Raw genomic sequence first — 18879 nt, 5'->3', positions numbered from 1 at the left:
GACATATATTGGGATTGTGTGAATAACGTATATTGGGGTTAAGCGTGAGAGATATTAGGGTTAGAGTTGATAAAATACCTAAGCTAATGTCCGCAACCCCGAACCCTAATATCTTTTATCCACCAACCCTAACATCCGTCATCCTCGAACCCTAATATCTCCCCCCCCCCCTCAAACACAACCCTAATATTCCTCACCCATGACTCTAATATCTCCCACTCACAACCCTAACCCACTTCCAACCCTAATATCCAGAACCCACTACTCCAATCGCAACACGGAAAACAATTTATTTTTCCGTTTATAAATTTTGATATGTTTGAGCTCGGGGGGTATATCGAAGAAGCGCCATCTTACTGGCTGCCCCTAGAAATTATTATAATGTGTAACGAATTTCCCCCCGTATATACTAGTTCAAGGGCAAAATTTTGTACTGCAATAACTTTCCTTCTACTGGTTGGAATTGAGCCTTAAGACAACCTAACAATTTCATGGGGTTTGATAAGTTATATATTTATTTCAATAAATAAATACAAAACTTTTATGCAAAGAGTACTTCGAAATAGTAAAAGTGCTTCATTACTGACCACCTTCCCTCCCACTCGTTTCGCAGGCTTCGCAGTTAATGAAAGAGATGCAGGACCGCATACCCACCGTCAACATGGCTTACTACGTTAACGTCCAAACCATAGAGACGGTCCAGCAAGCTTTAGGCATCTCTACGCGACAGGGTGAAACTGGCAACAAACGTGTCGCTTTGGACAGTGACGAGGACGAGATCGACAAGGGCGATATATCGGAAGAAATCTACGAAAACGGAGACTCCACGATTGATATGTATCGTTTTAGATAATTTTTTTATTTTTTATTACCTCGTCTGATATAACTATTGTAGAATAATACACAGTGGCAAGATTTTTAACGCTTTGATTCAAATTCGGTCTGTTTCTGTTTGCACATATTAATAGAGTGTGGAATTCTGATCATCCTAACACTAAGCAACGTTTTGCTGCTATCATCAACCCGATGTAATATTATAGAACACTGTTTTATCATTGTTGAAGATATATTCTGTATATAAATGCATTTTCTGAAATGGTTGGTTTTTTTTTGGCATTTGAGAGTCGAGTACGGGTTGAAGCCTATTGGTAGGTGAGAAGGGGTTTCGTGTATTGGAGCGCTAGTTACGAAAATAATGTCGGCAATATTTAATGTGATCAGGGGTACTCAACAAGGATTGTCCAGTTCATATAACTGCTATTACTTACTGCGCAGTGCGCACATAGCCTCCGGATTAGCGCATAGGCCGTGGGTAGGTTTGGGCGAAGGTGCTGTCGAGTTTTTAGTCACCAGCACGCCAAATTGAGAGGTGGGGTCGCGCAACATTTTCGAAACGAAATTTGGGGTCGCGATCATAAGAAGTCTGGGAACCATTGCGCTAGGCTAGATCTTCGCCCTGCAAATTAGGCAGCAGTTTCTATACCCTATCTGCTATGTATGTATATGGACTGAGCGAAATTTCGGAGTTGCTACATCTAATATTGACAACATTATTAGAATTAGAGGTCGACCGATATTGATTTTTACAGGCCGATACCGATATTTCGACACTCACAAGGCCGATAACCGATATCATAGGCCGATATTAATATGGAAGGAGCAGAGAACATTTTCGCCAAAAATATTATATATTAGGCAAGATGGCACTTGTTCATGCCACAGAAAGCTGAACAACAAACGAGAAAACTGAAATTGAAAAGACTTATCGCTTAATTATGAACATTCGTTGAAATTTGGGATAACCCGAAAATCAAAACATGATACAGAATTGCAGATCAGTTCAGAAAAGGTAGATTGTAATGCAGGAAGCAAAGTTTCTCTGCATGCTCACCAAATTAAACTCGTCCTACAATGGTAAATCTGTCACATATTATCCTTTGCGTCGTCAAGTTCTTGAGATTGAGAACACGGGGCACTGAATTTCCAATATTTTTAATTTTTTTAAATATAAAATATCGGCCGCGATATCGGCCTTCATAGACCGATACCGATAATCGGGCAAGCTCTAAATATCGGCCATCTCGATAATCGGTCGACCTCTAATTAGAATACTTGCGGTTGTTGAAATATACGGCCTCGCATGTATAGGCCTACTCGAATCAATACATTACCAATTCAGTTAATAAATTGATCCTTTATGAAAGTGAAGCGTTTCTGGTTTTCCGGTGTACATCTAGGGTACCACGACTTGGACTAGTCTGACGGTATTATAAAAATAACGTTCAGTGACAGAAGTCGCACGCCGACAACATACTTGCAAATTTAACGTGGCTTGCAGTTTCTAACAGCAGTTTTAAACTTCATAACCATTTGCTAGTTTACTGTGCTGTGGTGTTTAGTTTTGTATTATCAAGTAATTTGTGCAGTCTCCGACATGCCAAACGATACCAAAATGCGGATATCCGAGCTTACGGACTACTGTGGTGCGACTGTATAGATATTGGCTTACCTGTAGTATAGAGAAGACGTGATCCAAATTATGTCTAGGGGAGCACAGTGAGAGCCATAGAATATCAATCTGATTTTTTTTAAATATTTTCTGCCCAAGACACAATGCAATAATATAATGCACAAGAAACGACGCGATGTAATGAACAGGTGGTTGTGTCGAAACGACCCAGTACGGCATAGGTTCTCGACTTCGCATTGCTTTCCATTTCGGGCCGCATTCTAACAGCACAGGATTCTGCGGGTCGCAGAACATTGTTTTATTACCATGTATTTGTAGTCTAGTTGCTTTTTTAATGGGTGGGAAAAGTAAATCATGCTGATTTTACCCTTGAAAATATGCATAGGCTATTACTGGTAACAACTTCACGGAGCGTGCAAGATTAGATGGGCCAGGTCCCAGATGGATATGTATTTTCAACTCCGTATGAAACTTTCAGTGAGGTCGTTGACCAACTATTTACTCCAATTCCCAATCAAATCAATCAGGCACATTGTAATATATGTTGTAGCAGAAAGCTGGTCCTTAACGCGATGTCCCTATAGGTAACGCCAGGTACCTGTTACGAGGGACCTATATTGTGCTCGCAGTACTGGGATTTCCACGTAGGCCCTCGCCCCTAACCCGCATACAATTGCACAATATCATGACAAGGATACTCAGCCTTGCAATCCATTGTCGCGTATTGCTTAATTACCAAGTCTACCCTTTGTAGACCTTCTGTATCGCTCGGGTAGAAACAATCCCTTTCGAATATCGCGAGACTCATTTCAACACGCTTCCTGACGTACCCTACTTTTCTGCAATACATCCATAACTAGTGAAACTGTGGGTTAGGAAGTCGTCAACCTAAACACAGCCAGTCACCAGTTCAGCCGCCTATTGCTCCAGGCACGATACAGCCGTCAGTTACAATGTATATATATATACTTTATTCATATGTTCGGCAAGAGCGAGAAAATTTGGAAGCATAGGGATCCCTCTTACACATTCATCACGTATCTCGCATGGAATTTCAGTATATACTACACTCCAATTCAAAGCCAATATTCATCAGGGCACAGCACAGGCTGTGGCGGAAAAGTAACACCCGGAATAAAGAATTCCTGCCAGCGCGTGTGACTACCGTCCAGGTCGTATGGATCCCATTCCATGGTCGCTTGAAACAGTTCGTCCGGAGCACCTATCGTTGCAGGCCTGCGGTTTCTGATAACCATGGCGTACGCTACACCGCTTTCGGAACTCGCCGTAGGCACCATCTCCATGCTGCACAAAATCAATGATTAGGTAGCGCGTGAAGAGCGGGACAAGGAATTTTAGAATTACTCTGCAGCTACGCAGTCTGTTTCCTAATTAGAATAAAATCGCTGAATTCGCAAAATATGGAAACTGAATTCATTCTGAGTTCATTATCAAATCACGAGGATGGCTCGTTTCACACTATTCACAGTTCTCCTGTAGCATTTTCAGGAAAACATAAGTCTGATATAGTGATACATAGTGGCGGTATATAGGAACCACAATAACTTACACAGGTAGCGTCCTCGGCACGAATTTGTTGGAGCCGATGCGCGCTCTAGACATCTGCAGAACAGATCTGGCGCTCAGCCTGTCGATTTCCCGAGGATAATCGACGATCGATCTCGCGTGACTGTCGCGGCCGGCTCCGATTGGCGGCGCGTTGTCTGCTCCGGAGAAATCTGAAGACACGATTCGCATCTCTACTCCAGCGCTGGCTCCGAAATCGCTGTCGAGCCCAGGGCCTCCGCTCTGTTCATTTGAGTTCCTGAAATTATAAAGTTCCGTTTGCGTACGAGACAATAAAGTATAGATCAATGCATATGGGTTGAGTAAAATCGAGCACCTGAATGTAAGTATTCGAGTATCACTAACGGCGCGATATAACGGTATGAAAGATATGTGGAAGGTTGATCTATGTGACCACATATAATACAAAGCATGTTGTAGGCTACATAACGTCAATGGTATGATAATTACTTATTTCAATGCACTTTTGTGACAATGTTGTGGGTTGAATAAGACTTCGCAGACGCGTCAATTCCTCTAGCGTGCGAGCTTTGGACGACATGTTTCGTATGCTGTCAAACGATCAATCGAAACTATAGTTTTTGTTGATTTTTCTCTTAGTAAAAATTTATAATGCATGATAATTGAAAAATGACGTGGCGCCGTACAGGCGAAGTCTAAATTTGCTGGAGGCATTATTATTGCCTACATTATTTGGCTACTGTGTTTTTAATTCACTACAGTGTTCTTATGTAGATTCCTTTGAGCCTTTGACAGCCTGAAACAACTCGAAAAATTCGAGTGTATTTTGTTACGAAGTTGCAAGATGATTTACCTGTTTGGGGCTTCCGATTTCATCGTGCCGTTCTGGTAGACGACCAGACTGTTATTATTCAACAGCATTCGACCAGCTCCAAAGTTAGAGTAATACACGGCGTCGACGCGATGCTCAGGTAAGAAGGAAAGTTCGTGCGCGAACACCGAATCTCTGGTAGTGTCCGGAAGGACATCGCCCTCGTTATTGCTGTCCATCGGAGCGATACCTAGGGTTAGTAAAGTATGAATGAAAGTTGTGGTGTAGTGTGCACCATGGGGTGTGCAATGTGCATCGTTTTGACGAGCATATTTTAATATTATTATGAAATCACGGGTCGCGCATTGGTTTCCCAATACTTGCATCGGTATTACAGCCTTGCTGCGAACGACAGTACTAGGCCTATACACAGGGTTGCCATACCGTCCTTATTTCCAAGAAATGTCCTTATTTTCGACTTGCGTCCTTATTTTGTCATTTTTTCAACTGCTACAGTACTTCGATCTGTGTTGCATATTATAAAATTATGCTTTTCGTCGAAATTTTATGACATCATAAATAAAAGGAACTCTGATGACGTGCACACCACAAGATTTGACTTCTAAGGGGTGAGATAGCTAGGGCAGTTTCGTGGTGGTATAGCAGTTTCGTATATACCAAGCTACCACAGCGGACGTCATTTTAGCAGTAAACAGCAGTACTAGGTTCCTACTGTTTGGTCTACAGCAGAATAAGCTGAAGCTGTGGGGTAGGCAGCATTTATTGCGTAGTGAAAAAGACGCGGTGCAGTCGACACATTGGTTAAAAAGTAGTAAAGCTATAAATCATTGATAAATTTTTACAAATTATATTGCACTTGCGCATAGTTTCAGCTGCAAATAAGGCTAAATCTGATTAGTTTGAATGAACAGGCGTAAAAATGTTTTTCGTGACGATTATGAGAGTGAATTCAAAGGTTTCTAACGAAGCTTGAAGGGCGAGTGTTTCGCACATAGCAACATCTGCAATTGTGACATTAACCTGGAGGCCAATGTTCCCTCTAAGCCGCGCACGTGCGCAAATGCGCAGTGCTGAAACGGTCTCTGCGCACAGAAAATCTAACCTGCGCACAAAAAATCAGAAGTGATGTTTTTTTTAGTCGTTGCGCACTGTTGTCCAATGGACCACGCAGGCTCGCAGACTCGTGAAAAATTAGATGGAACATTGCCAGGGCCAAATAGTGTTATCACCGAAGTCTGAACTCGAGGTACAAGAGCGGCCCGCAAAGGTAAATATTGCGCTCCGTGAAGAAATGAGAATTTACTATCACGTGTGCCTCACGGAAGAGATTTTTTTAGTATGGTCTCGTACGCGTGAGCGATACTGATATCATTTCAATAGCGCAGTATTTTCTGGGAATAGCGAAATAACATGGTTTAACAAAGTTATAAATAAAAATGGGCTATCTCGAAGCTAATCTGCGCGAAACTAACGAATAGTCTTCTCCGCGTGGCATTGCTCAAGATTTACTCAGGACCGTAACAGCCGCACCCCAAACCCCCCAATTGGAGGGGCCGAGGTCGACGGGCCCCAAAATTATTTCGTGAATTAACATAACTCATGATGTATTTGTTTGGAGTTTTCAGGATTTTTTTTTTTGGCGCTATACGCGCGATTTAATATTGTCGGATATCGTGATTATTGGGTACCCTATCCCGACAAAAAATACGCATGATTTATAGACATGGGCACTTGGGCGTCGGCCATTACCGCACCATGACGCGCCAAGACATACGAAATTGAAGGTTGTGTAACATATGCGACTCCGAGAAGTGTGCCAGAACGATCAGCAGCGAGAAAACCTTGACCGAAAACTACTGCCCATGTGCTGTCCCGGTGATCCGAGTCCCAAAACAAGACAAATGCTATATCGAGGGAACATTATCTTCCAGTAAATAAATACCAATTTGAAATGGTGTACCTCTTTTAGTTTAGAACGCGTTTGGGCGATTTCAAGATCTTTTGACATAGCAGATAGGAGCTAGGTCACGAAATAACATCATGTAACGAAGTCATTACCAACGGGTACGTAGGAAGATGTTTTATTATTATTTTAGAGGGCCTATCTATTCCAACACACCTCGCTCGATCAGCTCTGCCGGTAAATCTGATTATGTGAGCAGGGAGAGGATAAAAATGGATAGCACTATATATGCAATTCCCGATCATATTGACCAATGTAATCATGAATTATATAAATTTTTGGCGCTCCGCGTGTGTATAGGCGACACAGCCACTATTGCGATTATAAGCACCGGGAAAAAGCCTATAGCCCGGAGAGTTTTATCACCTTTTGGGGGGGTTGCGCACTGTTGTCCAAGTGCCTGCGCAGTGATTTGGCGTGTTTTCGCAGACTCGTGAAAAATTAGAGGGAACATTGCTGGAGGCCATAGGAAAGACCGCTATTTCAATTCACATTTATACCCCAAAATACAAAAAGTGTGTCATGATGATTAGTTTGAGCCAGTCGATGAATAATTTTTCCACAAGTCGATCAGCACCAACGACCACAGACTACAAGGTAGCTGCTGCTGAGGGTACCTCGTACCTGGGCATTCCATACTGTTAAACACCAGCAATCATTTCTCACTAGCAATTGCACATCGCAATAGTTCAAAGCAATATTCCCCGGTTCGAACATTGCAAATAAATTTTCTTCGGTCAGGACCAAGACTACAACATTGTTACTGGAATTTTTGCTCCATACGCTCAGAAATGATTTTGTCTGAACTTGATGTACGGCCTTTTTCCATCTTGGTTGACGCCTCTAACGAGGTGGGCAGTTTAGTTTATCACCCTAGAGGGGGGCGAAGACCAATGTGTTTTTTTTTTGGGGGGGGGGACTGACGAAGTGCTGTTTCGGCCCTCAGTAAAGGTAATCCTAGACCTGAGCTGTCGTGACATCTATGAAGCACTTTCTAATAACAATAAGGAGTTGCTGGAGCAGATTGTTTCTGGTGAAAAGTATGGAATGTGATATGCCGCCACAAATTATGTACAAAAACGCTTTTTCATGCTAATCTCATTTTTCGACTGTCCTTATTTTTTGGTCGATGTCGATGGCAACCCTGCCTATATACACAAAAGATATTTTACGCAAGGCACATCATCTCATTATGAATTGATAGTGGGTGATTACGAGGCATCATAAAATTCGACAAGGTATATTGGTAGCAGCAGTGGTGGCCCTATGAACGGAAGGGGGGCGGGCGAGACTTACCGGGGGGCCCCCTATAAGTATCTAACCGTAACTTCTGACCAGACCCCCCTTTCGCATCTGCTATAATTATCTATCTTTCACCGCGTCAAGGTTTGGTCAGATGCTGGATTCGGCCATATCTATTATTGCATTTGTGCAAGGATAGACTATACATCAAAACTAAGTAATTCCACCGCATGCAGAGACGTGATGATTATAGTGATACGGGACTTTTCAAACAAATGCAGAGATTTGATGATGATTGACACATCTGTACGGAATCATATTCTTGCTTGGTACACGGATTTCCATGTTTATTCGCTATTATCCCTGAAAAAAGCGCATAAACCAGAGAGGGGGCCCCTTCGACCAGGGGGCCCCAGGCGACCGCCCACCTCGCCCACCCCAAAAGCCACCACTGATTGGTAGCATTCAGATTAGGCTACAATATAATACCTGGAGTTCAATCATGGTTATTGAATATTGTCAAAAGTATCGATGTCCCAGGTTAACACACGGTATAGCCTATACACCTACGTCCTACATATGTTAGAGATTTCTGCCCCTCGTCTTGGCTCACGAATCTCACTTGAGATTTGATCAAACGTACCGACTATATAAACTTTCAATTATAGAAACATATTTCATGGGACACACACCATTCAAAATGTTAAGTTCTCCACGGGTTGCACAATTTCTCTACGCGGGATGTAGGTTGCACAATGCACATTGCACAACGCACTGCACTTGCACAGCGAACACCTATCGTATACAGCATAGGCTACTCTTTGAAATACTATGTACCTGATATAAATTGGCTGTTTACAGAATTTGGAGGGGCCCTCAGCGTGCTCTGTGACATCTCGATGGCCGACACGTCTCCGTAATTACTACACTCCAAAGGTGTCACGGCAGTTAGCTCGTCATCGGGCATTCTGTTCGGCGTGAGATGTTTCGACGGTTGCTCCGCGTCTTCGGGGCCTTGATGTTCCGTGATGTGAGTTATGGTGGATATCTCCGGGCATACAACTATTTCGATGCTGTTGCCGATTCTCTGAATGCAACGCATGTACTTTATTTTGGTTAATTGGATGGTCATCACGGGTAGCAAGGTTAGACGTTGACAACAAATAGACAACTATAATGTTCTCAGCCTTTCCGAATTAAATTAGAAGTAGAATTATAGCTACTATTTTTTCATATTAAATTCGAATTCGAATTCGAATTCGAATTATCAGGGCTGCGTGATGTGACCACTGACTCGATCGACAAGAATCGTAATACAACAATCTCTGCTACAACAAACCTTGTTGTACATAGCAAAGGTCCATTCCCTTTTGGCATAGGCCTATGTTACGCGTGTCAAATGCAACTTTGTATTAACCCACCGGGAAGGCTAATCGGAAATAACCTATCAACCAAGACGAACTTTTTTATATCCCTAATATAGCCAGTCCGTGAGTGCTGTGCGTATTACAAGTAGGTCAGCCTACATCACGTAGCAAAGATTTCTAACACGAAATAATACCGATGGACAGTACCTTGCTCTTTTCCGGGGCCCAAAGTGCTTTTTTCTGATCCGCCCAGTTGTTGCGCTGACTGGCGTTGGTGGTCTTTGTTGAATGTTCATCGCATTCGTGTATCGTTTCAAGCTTGTTTGCATTATGAGCAACATCACAGTCCAAGACGTTCAGAGTCAAACTATCATGTTGGACAAAACTCGTTCTGTCGTCGGCTGTCGTTGTGGACTTTTCTAGCATACGATCCGGGTATTCCACGTAGATGAGATCTCTTGTCCTTTCGGCGTCGTTAGACTTGTTGCGATTCACCTCGCCCGTTCGGCGCGATCTTCTATTCCCCGACTTCGCGCAGTTCATGCGACTGACAGCTTTTCCCATCTTTGTAGATCCCTTTGACACGACTTCCCGTAACCCGGGTACCGAATGGCATGGGCTCTTGCCGCTGTTTCTAACGAGTAATCACACCGTTTACAATAATTAGATTGAACCAGACGGTCAGAGTTCCTTGCTGAATGCAACGCCAGTGTATTGAAAGTGGTCTTCCAATCATGGTTCAAGATTACGGCAGCAGAAGCGTCCGAGCAGGAATGAATATCCAATTACACATTTCGTTATAAGTAAGACTTCTATAGAGAGCTTGAAGCATATACTGTAGTGGAAAGATATATGTATATTTTCATTCACGGCAGCCAACGTAAACGTAGTATAAGATACTACCATGACTACAATGTCCAACACATATTATAGGCTTGTCATATTTACCCAAGAATAATAGTATCAATATCAACAGGAAAAATTTGACTATATTTTAGAGCTGCAGCAAATATCATTTGAAGCCGTATTGCCGGAGTAAATATTGAGCGTTACATGAGTTCTCAAGGAAATAATTTGAAAATGAACGAGTAAGCTCACCAACTGACCAATCACATTTTAGTAATGCCGCTCGTAACGTGACTTGACTACTGACTAAAGTGACTATATGCCGTTCGGGTTAGGATTAGGGTTTAGGCCGAGCGTCTTCATCGTCTTCAGATTCATGCAAATTCGATGAATAATTCATCTTGTGCAGCAACCGTGCGACCAACAATCTGATTCTAAAAAATATTGGTGTCTTATTGGAGATATGAGGAAGCTAATAGAAATTGCTGAGCTCGTGAATCAGTTCAGTTACAGTCTCTATGTATTGTATATGCTACAGAATTTGACGACTTCATCTTCACATGCCTTTGTCCTCGTCGGTGAGTTGCTAAAAGATAGGCTAATCAACACATTCCAACAAATTGGAGCAAATTCCAACAAATTGTGTGGAATGGTATTCCGACGGGTATCAGGGGTCAGCGTACAGATGTTCTCAGCCGCCGGTCCGTGGCAAGTTTCCTGCATGTCCGCCAAATATATTTTAATTTGATACCGTAACTCCAAAATGCAAGAAGTTGGATGCTTGCCGATTAATTAGAGAAATGAAGCATCAAATTTTACCTTCAGACGTTCTGAGCGATTTTTTCTGCGTGGTGTCGTAATAGAGAGCTCGTGGTCTACTTTGGGCTGCGTCACAATTGTGCAATTGTTGTACGAAAGCGTTTGAAAGCGAAAACTAACTCGTTTTGGGCAAGCGATATATGAAAGCTACGGAGACTTTTAAACGAACTTCGTTCAATTCCGACTGTGCAATTTGGCGACACTTGACAGTTAATAGGCTATAAGTATCCAAGTCGAATTTCTTTCAGACGATACCGAATAATCACAATAGAGTTAGGACCTCGCGAGCTTCGCCTTGGCAGCAATATCAAAAACACAGCATCGAATAAAGTTTCCAATATTACATTGAGCTGCATACATAATATTGTAATTAAAGGGTCAATTTTGATTTTTGAAAGTTTACCGGCCCGCGAGATCTGAGAACCACTGCTCTAGTATGACCACGGCCAGACCATTGGCCAGGCCATCCGTCAAGGGTAAACGCAGCTTCCACTTGAATTGACGCGAAAGTTCGCGCATTTGATTAGTTCGGCCATCCGGACGAGAGTCTGCAGATCAATCCTCGTATCACGTCTTAAAGTTTCGCCGGTTTGTCAGCGGCTCGATCATCCTTTCCTTATAGCCGCGCGCGTCACCGTTCTTTATAGCGAATTAAGAAAGCATCCTCATATCTCCATGCGTCTTGAGCAGAAGAAAACAATGGAACCGTTGATTATGATTATTAATAGTGTGCGACTTTAAGCTTGTGCCTCGTGCTTTTGTAACATGCGATAACCAGAGGTGGTCAAAGTAGTCAAGAAAGCTACTCAAGTAGAAGTAGAAGTAGCGACGAAAAAATCTACTCAAGTACGAGTAGAAGTACTTCTTCCATAAGCTACCTTAAACTACTTGAAGCAGAAGTAGTACTTCAAATCTACCCAGGCAAGTAAGTAGTTGCGAAAACGATCGTAATTCGCTCGCATGGATTGTCAAAAGGTGCAAATTGAGCTATGCGAAAGGTGCCGAGCTTGATTCGATATTGGTCGATGCATACCAGGAGGTATTCAATTTTCGACAGCATAAGCATTCGTCCGCATCATGGGATGAAAATGATAGTATTGATATAGAAATGCGATACTAATCCTCTGTTTAATCGAACAGCACGTTTTAGAAAATATCATGGTATGGCGCACTCCCCGATATTATAAGGCCCGTAGTTTAGTCGAAGAGCAATACGGAGAAGCTGTATAGGATACGGTGTAGACACTTTGCGCGAATAATAAACGTAAATAAAATAATGATGGATCGTAAAAATGCCATATTGTGTAGCTATATTTCCAGAAATTATAGGCATCACTATACACTTGCTTTTTTACTTCAATGTGTCTGTAATCGAGACAAAAGAACTGATAATAATTACTACTCAAAAGTATATGATACTGGGAATTGAAAGTGAAATATAAATACTATACTTCCAAAAGCGGAAATGTATTTCATGTCTTTAGTCCAGAAAGTTTTCAAGGTGGTATGCTACAACAGCTCTAAAACTAAAAAAGTCAGGGTTCACTTATTAAGATCAGGACACGCCATGGACTGCTAGGTTACGATCTGATAAGTAAACGCTATAGATTGCGAAACATCGGTTTCAAACGTTATGATGAGTCCTATATACTATGATGAAATATTTGATATGGGCGAAGGGCGACAATGCGGTGTGAACGGAACCACGCCAACCCACTAACTAAATGATATTCACCGATACTTTCGTGAAATCATACTGGTTGGCGCGACGAAAATTCTGGGCTTTACACTCAACTTTTATGAAAATTCAATGGTGATACTCCTTGAAAACAGCACCGAAATACCTCAGGCTATCTTCCTGAATAGAGGCCTAAGCTACTTCTACTTGACAAACTGAAAATAGCGAAAAGTATGTAAATAGATCACAAAATATTACGAAGTTGAAGTAGAAGTAGCACATATCAGATATACTTGAGTAAGTACCAGAAGTAGATGAAAACTACTTGAGTACTTCGCAAAAGTAGAAGTACTTCGTTACCGACCATCTCTGGCGATAACCCATTTTGCATAATTCTGTACGTCTCACAGTATACACGCCTCTTTTAGCACGTTCTGTCATTTATTACTACATAATATATATTCAGAGGTGGTCAAAGTAGTCACCGTCGCTACTCAAGTAGAAGTAGAAGTAACGGCAGAATTTCTACTCAAGTAGAAGTAAAAGTGGTGGTTCACAAGTAAGTAAGTAAGTAGGTATTCTACGCCTATTTTTGCCTACAAAACTGAAAACTGTCAAGTAGAAGTAGAAGTAGTCTAAAATCATACCTACTTAAAAAGTAGTGTGAGTAGGCAAAATCTACTTCAAGTACTTCAAAAAGTAGAAGTAGGGGAGATGTGGTACCGATGGATCACTGGGACCGAAAATACTTTCAAAATTCTTTATGATAATTCCATGATTACACTCCGTGAATTTGTCTACAATTGCATGCTGGCAAAATCTTTCCTCACATACCAAAAAATTCGACGTGCACGTGCTATGGGGTCTCTCACAAATGTTTTTTGTTTTGGGGGGTGTAAACTAAATTTAGATCGACATATACATTTTTCTTTGTAACCTTCAACACGAACAAACCAGCAATCATTTTCATTGTGAAGTGTAGGGCTTGTATCAGGCTTTATAATAACACCTAATATATTTTTCATTACCTTCCTTGAGTGGAATTTTTTTCGATTCATGTATAAAATTCGTAGGGTGGGGACCGATGATACAATAGCCAAATCAAGCAAAATAATCAAGCATACTAATCATGAAACAAATGAAACATGCCTACGTACAGAAAATCTTTATGTAATAATTGCATATGATGTTTTATCGCTATAACGAGGTATTTGGAAATCACACTGTCGATTTTCGGGCAGTATGTATGTACCCTCAAATTTATAAGTTCGAGCCTAAATCGAAACGTGATTTTATGAAAACATTTGAGTTAATATTTATTCTATTTTTAGACGGTTGCGACCAAACATTCTTCTTTGGCTTGCTGTCGCTTAGATTACAATACTAAGCAAGAAAAGTTGTGACATCTGAGTTTTTTAGGGTATATGTGTCATAGGTCCCTGGGTCGTGTGCCATCGGACCCACCGGGTGGGGACCGATGATACGTTCGAGCAACAAATTTTGAACGTCCATAAATATTTTTTTAAAAGACGGATATTCATGTATATGAGTGCGATAGGTAGAGCTTGTATCAAAGTGCTGAGCCGGCAAAAGATCTGCTGTTTTCGGCTGAACATTTTGGGGCCAGCGATCATTTTCCAATTTTTGATCCATCGGTACCACATCTCCCCTACTTCGTTACTGACCAACTCTGTATATATTATATATATGTGCGGGCTAATAAAGGGGGGAGTTGGGTGGTTGACTTCATCAAATCATTGGACTCCTTCCTGAAATTGCAATTCTATTCATGTATCTTAAATCGAAAAAATAAAATAAAAATGGTGGTACATAAACGGCATTGGCACATATGTCACGTTCAATATGACTCCAGGCGTCAAACGCTATTCTGATAACGCTCCATTCATGTAGTTCTGATTTTCTTTGAAACTATGACTCTATATAAAGGTCAGCTCTGCCAGGGATATATGTTGAGTTCTATATATCCATTATCCATGCATTCTACAAGCACCAGTAAGGAAATAGAGATGTACGTCATGGTTATTGCGTCGCGACATTGCGAACATTATATTAATAATTATCGGAACGCGCTTACTCATTGATTGTAGCCATTGACAATGGGAAGTTGTTTGTTGCGTCATTGTGTGTTCATTGTTTCTCTGCGAAATAGGAAATTATTATGCTGAAAATATGTGACATTTCGTCATTGCTGATTGTCGGCGTCTTACATGCAAGCCTGTAGGTAGGCGCAATGCTGTTCAATTGCCACGATACCACATTGTCAGAGCTTTTTAAACGTAGGTCGTGGGCATCGACATTCCAACTTATAAGTCTATGGAGATTCCTAAATATAGGCTAACATCGGTTTCGACTGTTTACAGAGCCGCTATTGGAGTGCATAGATTAGGATTGAAATCGGTGCTGATTTATTCTTTGATTTCGGCTAATCCTTGTATTTACTGAGAATTTGTTCAAGTGAGTAGTATAGTAGATCGCTCGCGAATCGCCATTGGTTCTTATGGGCGGGGTGGCACGGTGCCGAGAAACCGGGGGTGGCACGGTGACCCTTATCTCTTATGGCGGGGGTCGCACGGTGCCATTGTGTCTTATGGCGGGGGTCGCATGGTTACCTTTTGGGTATAGGCTGCGGCGGTGACTCGTATTGAAAACTCGTGGTCGTGATTCGTACTTCCGGGTATACGTGCGGCGACATGCTAACGTGAAACTCGTGGTGACATGCTAATGTTTTTAGGTATACGTGCGGTGACATGCTAACGACGATAAATGTGTCTGTCATGTATTCTTACGGGATCTGTCGTGATTCGCCATGTGTTCTTATGGGTGCGGTCGTGATTCGTACTTTCAGGCGTCTCTCGCGCGGTGTTGAATAGTCACCAACAATAACCACGCAGACGGAAACGTGGCTTGTTGTGAGGATTAAGCAGTGCGACCTATATTTCGAAAGACCTGCGTGCGGAATTGTTTCTCGTCCAGCCGCTACTATCGATTATTACACTATTCCATTCAGCGCGAAATAGTTTGCTAAATCTAGGAATCACTTCCAAGGTAATATTTTGGTAATTAGTTTACCGCAGAGCAGGCGTAGACGGTGATTCGAATATCAACAATAACCGCGTTCACAAACTAACACTTCAAAAATGTGTGAAATAGTTTGCAAAACCCCAGCGATCGCTGACAAGATAATGACTCGGGTGACATGATAACGTTACAGGTATAGGCTGCGGTGGTGATTCGCCATGTGTTCTTATGGGTGCGCTCGCACGTCGTACTTTCAAGTATAGGTATCTCTCGCATGTCGTATTGGAAACTCGTGTTGGCTCGCTCACGCGGTGAAATTTTAGTAATCAGTTTGTCGCAGAACTGATTTCACTCGTAAGGATTCGTACTTTCGGGTATAGGCGGCGTGCTAACGTGAAAACCGGGAGGTGGCATGCTAATGTTTTTAGGTACACGCGCGGTGACATGCTAACGATGATAATGTGTCTGTCATGTATTCTTACGGGATCTCTGGTGATGTGCCATTGTTTCTTATGGGTGCGACGGCATATCGTACTTTCGGATATAGGAATCTCTCACACGGTGTTGAATATGTATCAAGTAAATAGTCACGAGTATCGCTAAACAGGAAATTCACTAAACCGCAGTGCAATGTGTGACTTTGGAAAACAGATGTTCGCGACCGCGTTTTGATATTTGTGACCCACTAAATACATCCGTTTTGGAAACGCGTCCTGTTGTGAGGATTTCGAGCGCACACTATCGTATCGATTATTACACTAATCCAGTCAGTACTATTACATGCAGGAGTATTCAGTATTCAGCAGCGACACGAAAAGCGGCCAACAAATAACCGCACTCGTAAATTAACACCTCAAAAAGTGTAAAATAGATTGCAAATCCCGCGATCGCTAACAAGATAATGGCCCTGGCATAACCATTTTAGTGACTTGGTGTTAAAGACATACCGATCGCTCACAAGGTAATATTTCGGTAATTAGTTTGTCACAGAACCGTCGCAGTCGGTGATTCGAAAACCAACAATTTGACACTTTCTGGTGGTCGCTATATGTTTTGACACTTCGGAACGCGGTTGACTTTAGTTGCGTGATACAAATCACGAGAATATTCAATCAATGTGTCAATTTGTCAACTTGAAATGTAACTCACTACACAAATCAAGTTGAATCGTATTTGAATGTATTGATTCGACCCGACTCAAATCATTTGACAAATCCTATTAACGCGATCTGTTGAATCGAACGTAACCTGAATATTACTGACGCCAACATTCACCCGCATCGGATCATTCACACATTCCACGCCGCTGTTTTAACACTTATAGAATCAATACCAACTATCTCTAACCCGATAATATTCAATCATTTTGGTAATTTGCCAACTTTAAATCCATTCGCGGGATGTACTAAAGGTAAATCCAAATAATCCAGGATGAAATATTTGGACTTTGACATTGCGTGAATTGAAATAGGTTTGACAAACATGACTACCAACTTTCACCCAGTCACATATCAAGATTATACTTTGAAACAATCCTTGAAACTGACAACTCTATTCACGACTCCGTTTCCGTTTGTAAAATAGAGTTTCAGAAATACTATCACTATGACAACTCAACATTTTAACATCTCGCCATGCACAAACGAGTAAAATACAAAAACCTTGGTAAGTCAATCCGTTTGTAGTAACTCACCAAACCAAAACAAAAAGTGTCCGTATGAAAAGTAGACAAGACTACGCGAGTAATCACTACAACCCACAAACATACCAACTCAGTTGTATCCATATCCCATATTTTTTATTCAACTGTAAGATGAAGTAATTACTACTTGGCGCGCGACTTGAGATTAACACATTACATTTGAGTATACGAGATTTGAATGTCTGACCAACGTAGTTGAGAATTCTTACAATCGAACGCAGGTGTTATATTGAAAATTTTCACGAATTGACACATTGATTTTGACATATGAGATTTTGTAATAGTCGATCATGACTTGATTATTAAATTATGACATTATTAGACCAGGCTGTGTTGAAGGTTATTACGATACCAACAAACTTTTCAGAAACATTGTTATTAACATATCGATTTGTAAAACTAGATTAACATATCTGAAATGTTTTGATTGGGAAGATTAAGCCGTGTCCGTAAAAACCACGCAGCGTATTGTGGAAATCAGGAAATAATTTACAAATGTAATTGTCTCCAGTAACCAAGACTAAAGATGAAACAACAATTTTCTTTGTTGAACAATAACCGGTACAATACTTTATCGTCGTAATCTGCGGTGGGAATTGAAACACTTTCGCACATTTCCCGGTGTCAAGATATCACACTAGGTGAATTGACATATCGCCGCTTGATTAATGATTAATCCGTTCGCGCCATTTCACACACTTTGATCATTACAAAAAACAAATTGGAATATGTTTGCTAGATGCATTCAATTCAGTTAGAAATGTCTGGTACACAACAATCGTAATATCAATGAAGTACTTGCTACACTGTAATTCACTTAACGTGTTTTGCATTGTTGTTCATTTGTAGTATTGATTGTTTTTGAACCCCCAAATAATAATTCCCCGACATGAAACCAAACCGCTGAAAGTCGTTACCATCACAACGAAACAATTTGTACGATGTTTGCCAAATGTATCCTATAGTTAGGTGTACTAGAATTATTTGTCTAACACATACACCGACAATGCAATCGAAAATTTTTCCGTTGTCATTCGCTAGAGTAAATGTCATCACAATACTCTGTCGCTAAAAGACGTTACTTGTATGTGATTGAATCCCTAACAATTATCTCACTAAACCGAACTCCAAAGAAATTTTACTCACTCGACGGATATGAAACAGCGTCGCTTAATCGGTCTATATCGTTTTTCTAAAGGTAAATCATATCCATCCAATAGAAAACAATTTTCACTAGCTTGGTAATGAAACCGAAGTCTTCATTCGATATTTTGTTTGTGTCAAATACTTTGTAATAAACACATTTGAGTGGTTGAGCTTTACATCATCAAGCTGTTATTTGTAAATCAAGATTTCGGTAAACTTGTAAATGT

The 18879-nt window shown here is 41.2% G+C and overlaps 2 protein-coding genes across 6 annotated transcripts in view; one reads left to right on the top strand and one right to left on the bottom strand.

The window, feature by feature from the left end:
• Positions 1 to 1096, top strand: part of LOC145457192 (intraflagellar transport protein 140 homolog) — a 35100-nt gene extending 34004 nt beyond the window's left edge. For all 5 annotated transcript variants that reach the window (XM_080335368.1, XM_080335367.1, XM_080335371.1 and 2 more), the window contains one exon: positions 614 to 1096. In XM_080335368.1, coding sequence (XP_080191494.1) covers positions 614 to 853 — 240 coding nt within the window. In that variant the 3' untranslated portion in view covers positions 854 to 1096. The remainder of the gene's footprint in view (positions 1 to 613) is intronic.
• A 2331-nt stretch (positions 1097 to 3427) lies between these two features.
• LOC145457201 (uncharacterized) lies at positions 3428 to 10101 on the bottom strand. The gene is made up of 5 exons (XM_080335383.1): positions 9630 to 10101; positions 8893 to 9142; positions 4872 to 5079; positions 4041 to 4295; positions 3428 to 3775 (listed from the first exon to the last, which is right to left on the bottom strand). The coding sequence occupies exons 1-5, from the start codon at positions 9984 to 9986 to the stop codon at positions 3547 to 3549; spliced, it is 1299 nt and encodes a 432-aa protein (XP_080191509.1). The 5' UTR covers positions 9987 to 10101; the 3' UTR covers positions 3428 to 3546.
• Between the last annotated feature and the right edge of the window lie 8778 nt (positions 10102 to 18879).

Source organism: Botryllus schlosseri, chromosome 15 (assembly GCF_051294905.1).
Source record: "Botryllus schlosseri isolate E-star chromosome 15, Bs_hap1, whole genome shotgun sequence".
Classification (NCBI taxonomy): Eukaryota; Metazoa; Chordata; class Ascidiacea; order Stolidobranchia; family Styelidae; genus Botryllus; species Botryllus schlosseri.
The sequence above is the reverse complement of the archived record's forward strand: the minus strand, read 5'-3'. Positions and strand labels throughout refer to the sequence as shown.

What these genes read in the sequence shown, in the direction of transcription:
- LOC145457201 (XM_080335383.1), bottom strand. Translation starts at nt 9,986, where the DNA reads ATGGGAAAAGCTGTCAGTCGCATGAACTGCGCGAAGTCGGGGAATAGA. An exon ending in GGGCCCCGGAAAAGAGCAAG is followed by an intron (nt 9,143 to 9,629) that starts GTACTGTCCATC and finishes CGTTGCATTCAG; the next exon opens with AGAATCGGCAACAGCATCGA. An exon ending in GTGCCGAGGACGCTACCTGT is followed by an intron (nt 3,776 to 4,040) that starts GTAAGTTATTGT and finishes GATTTTGTGCAG; the next exon opens with CATGGAGATGGTGCCTACGG.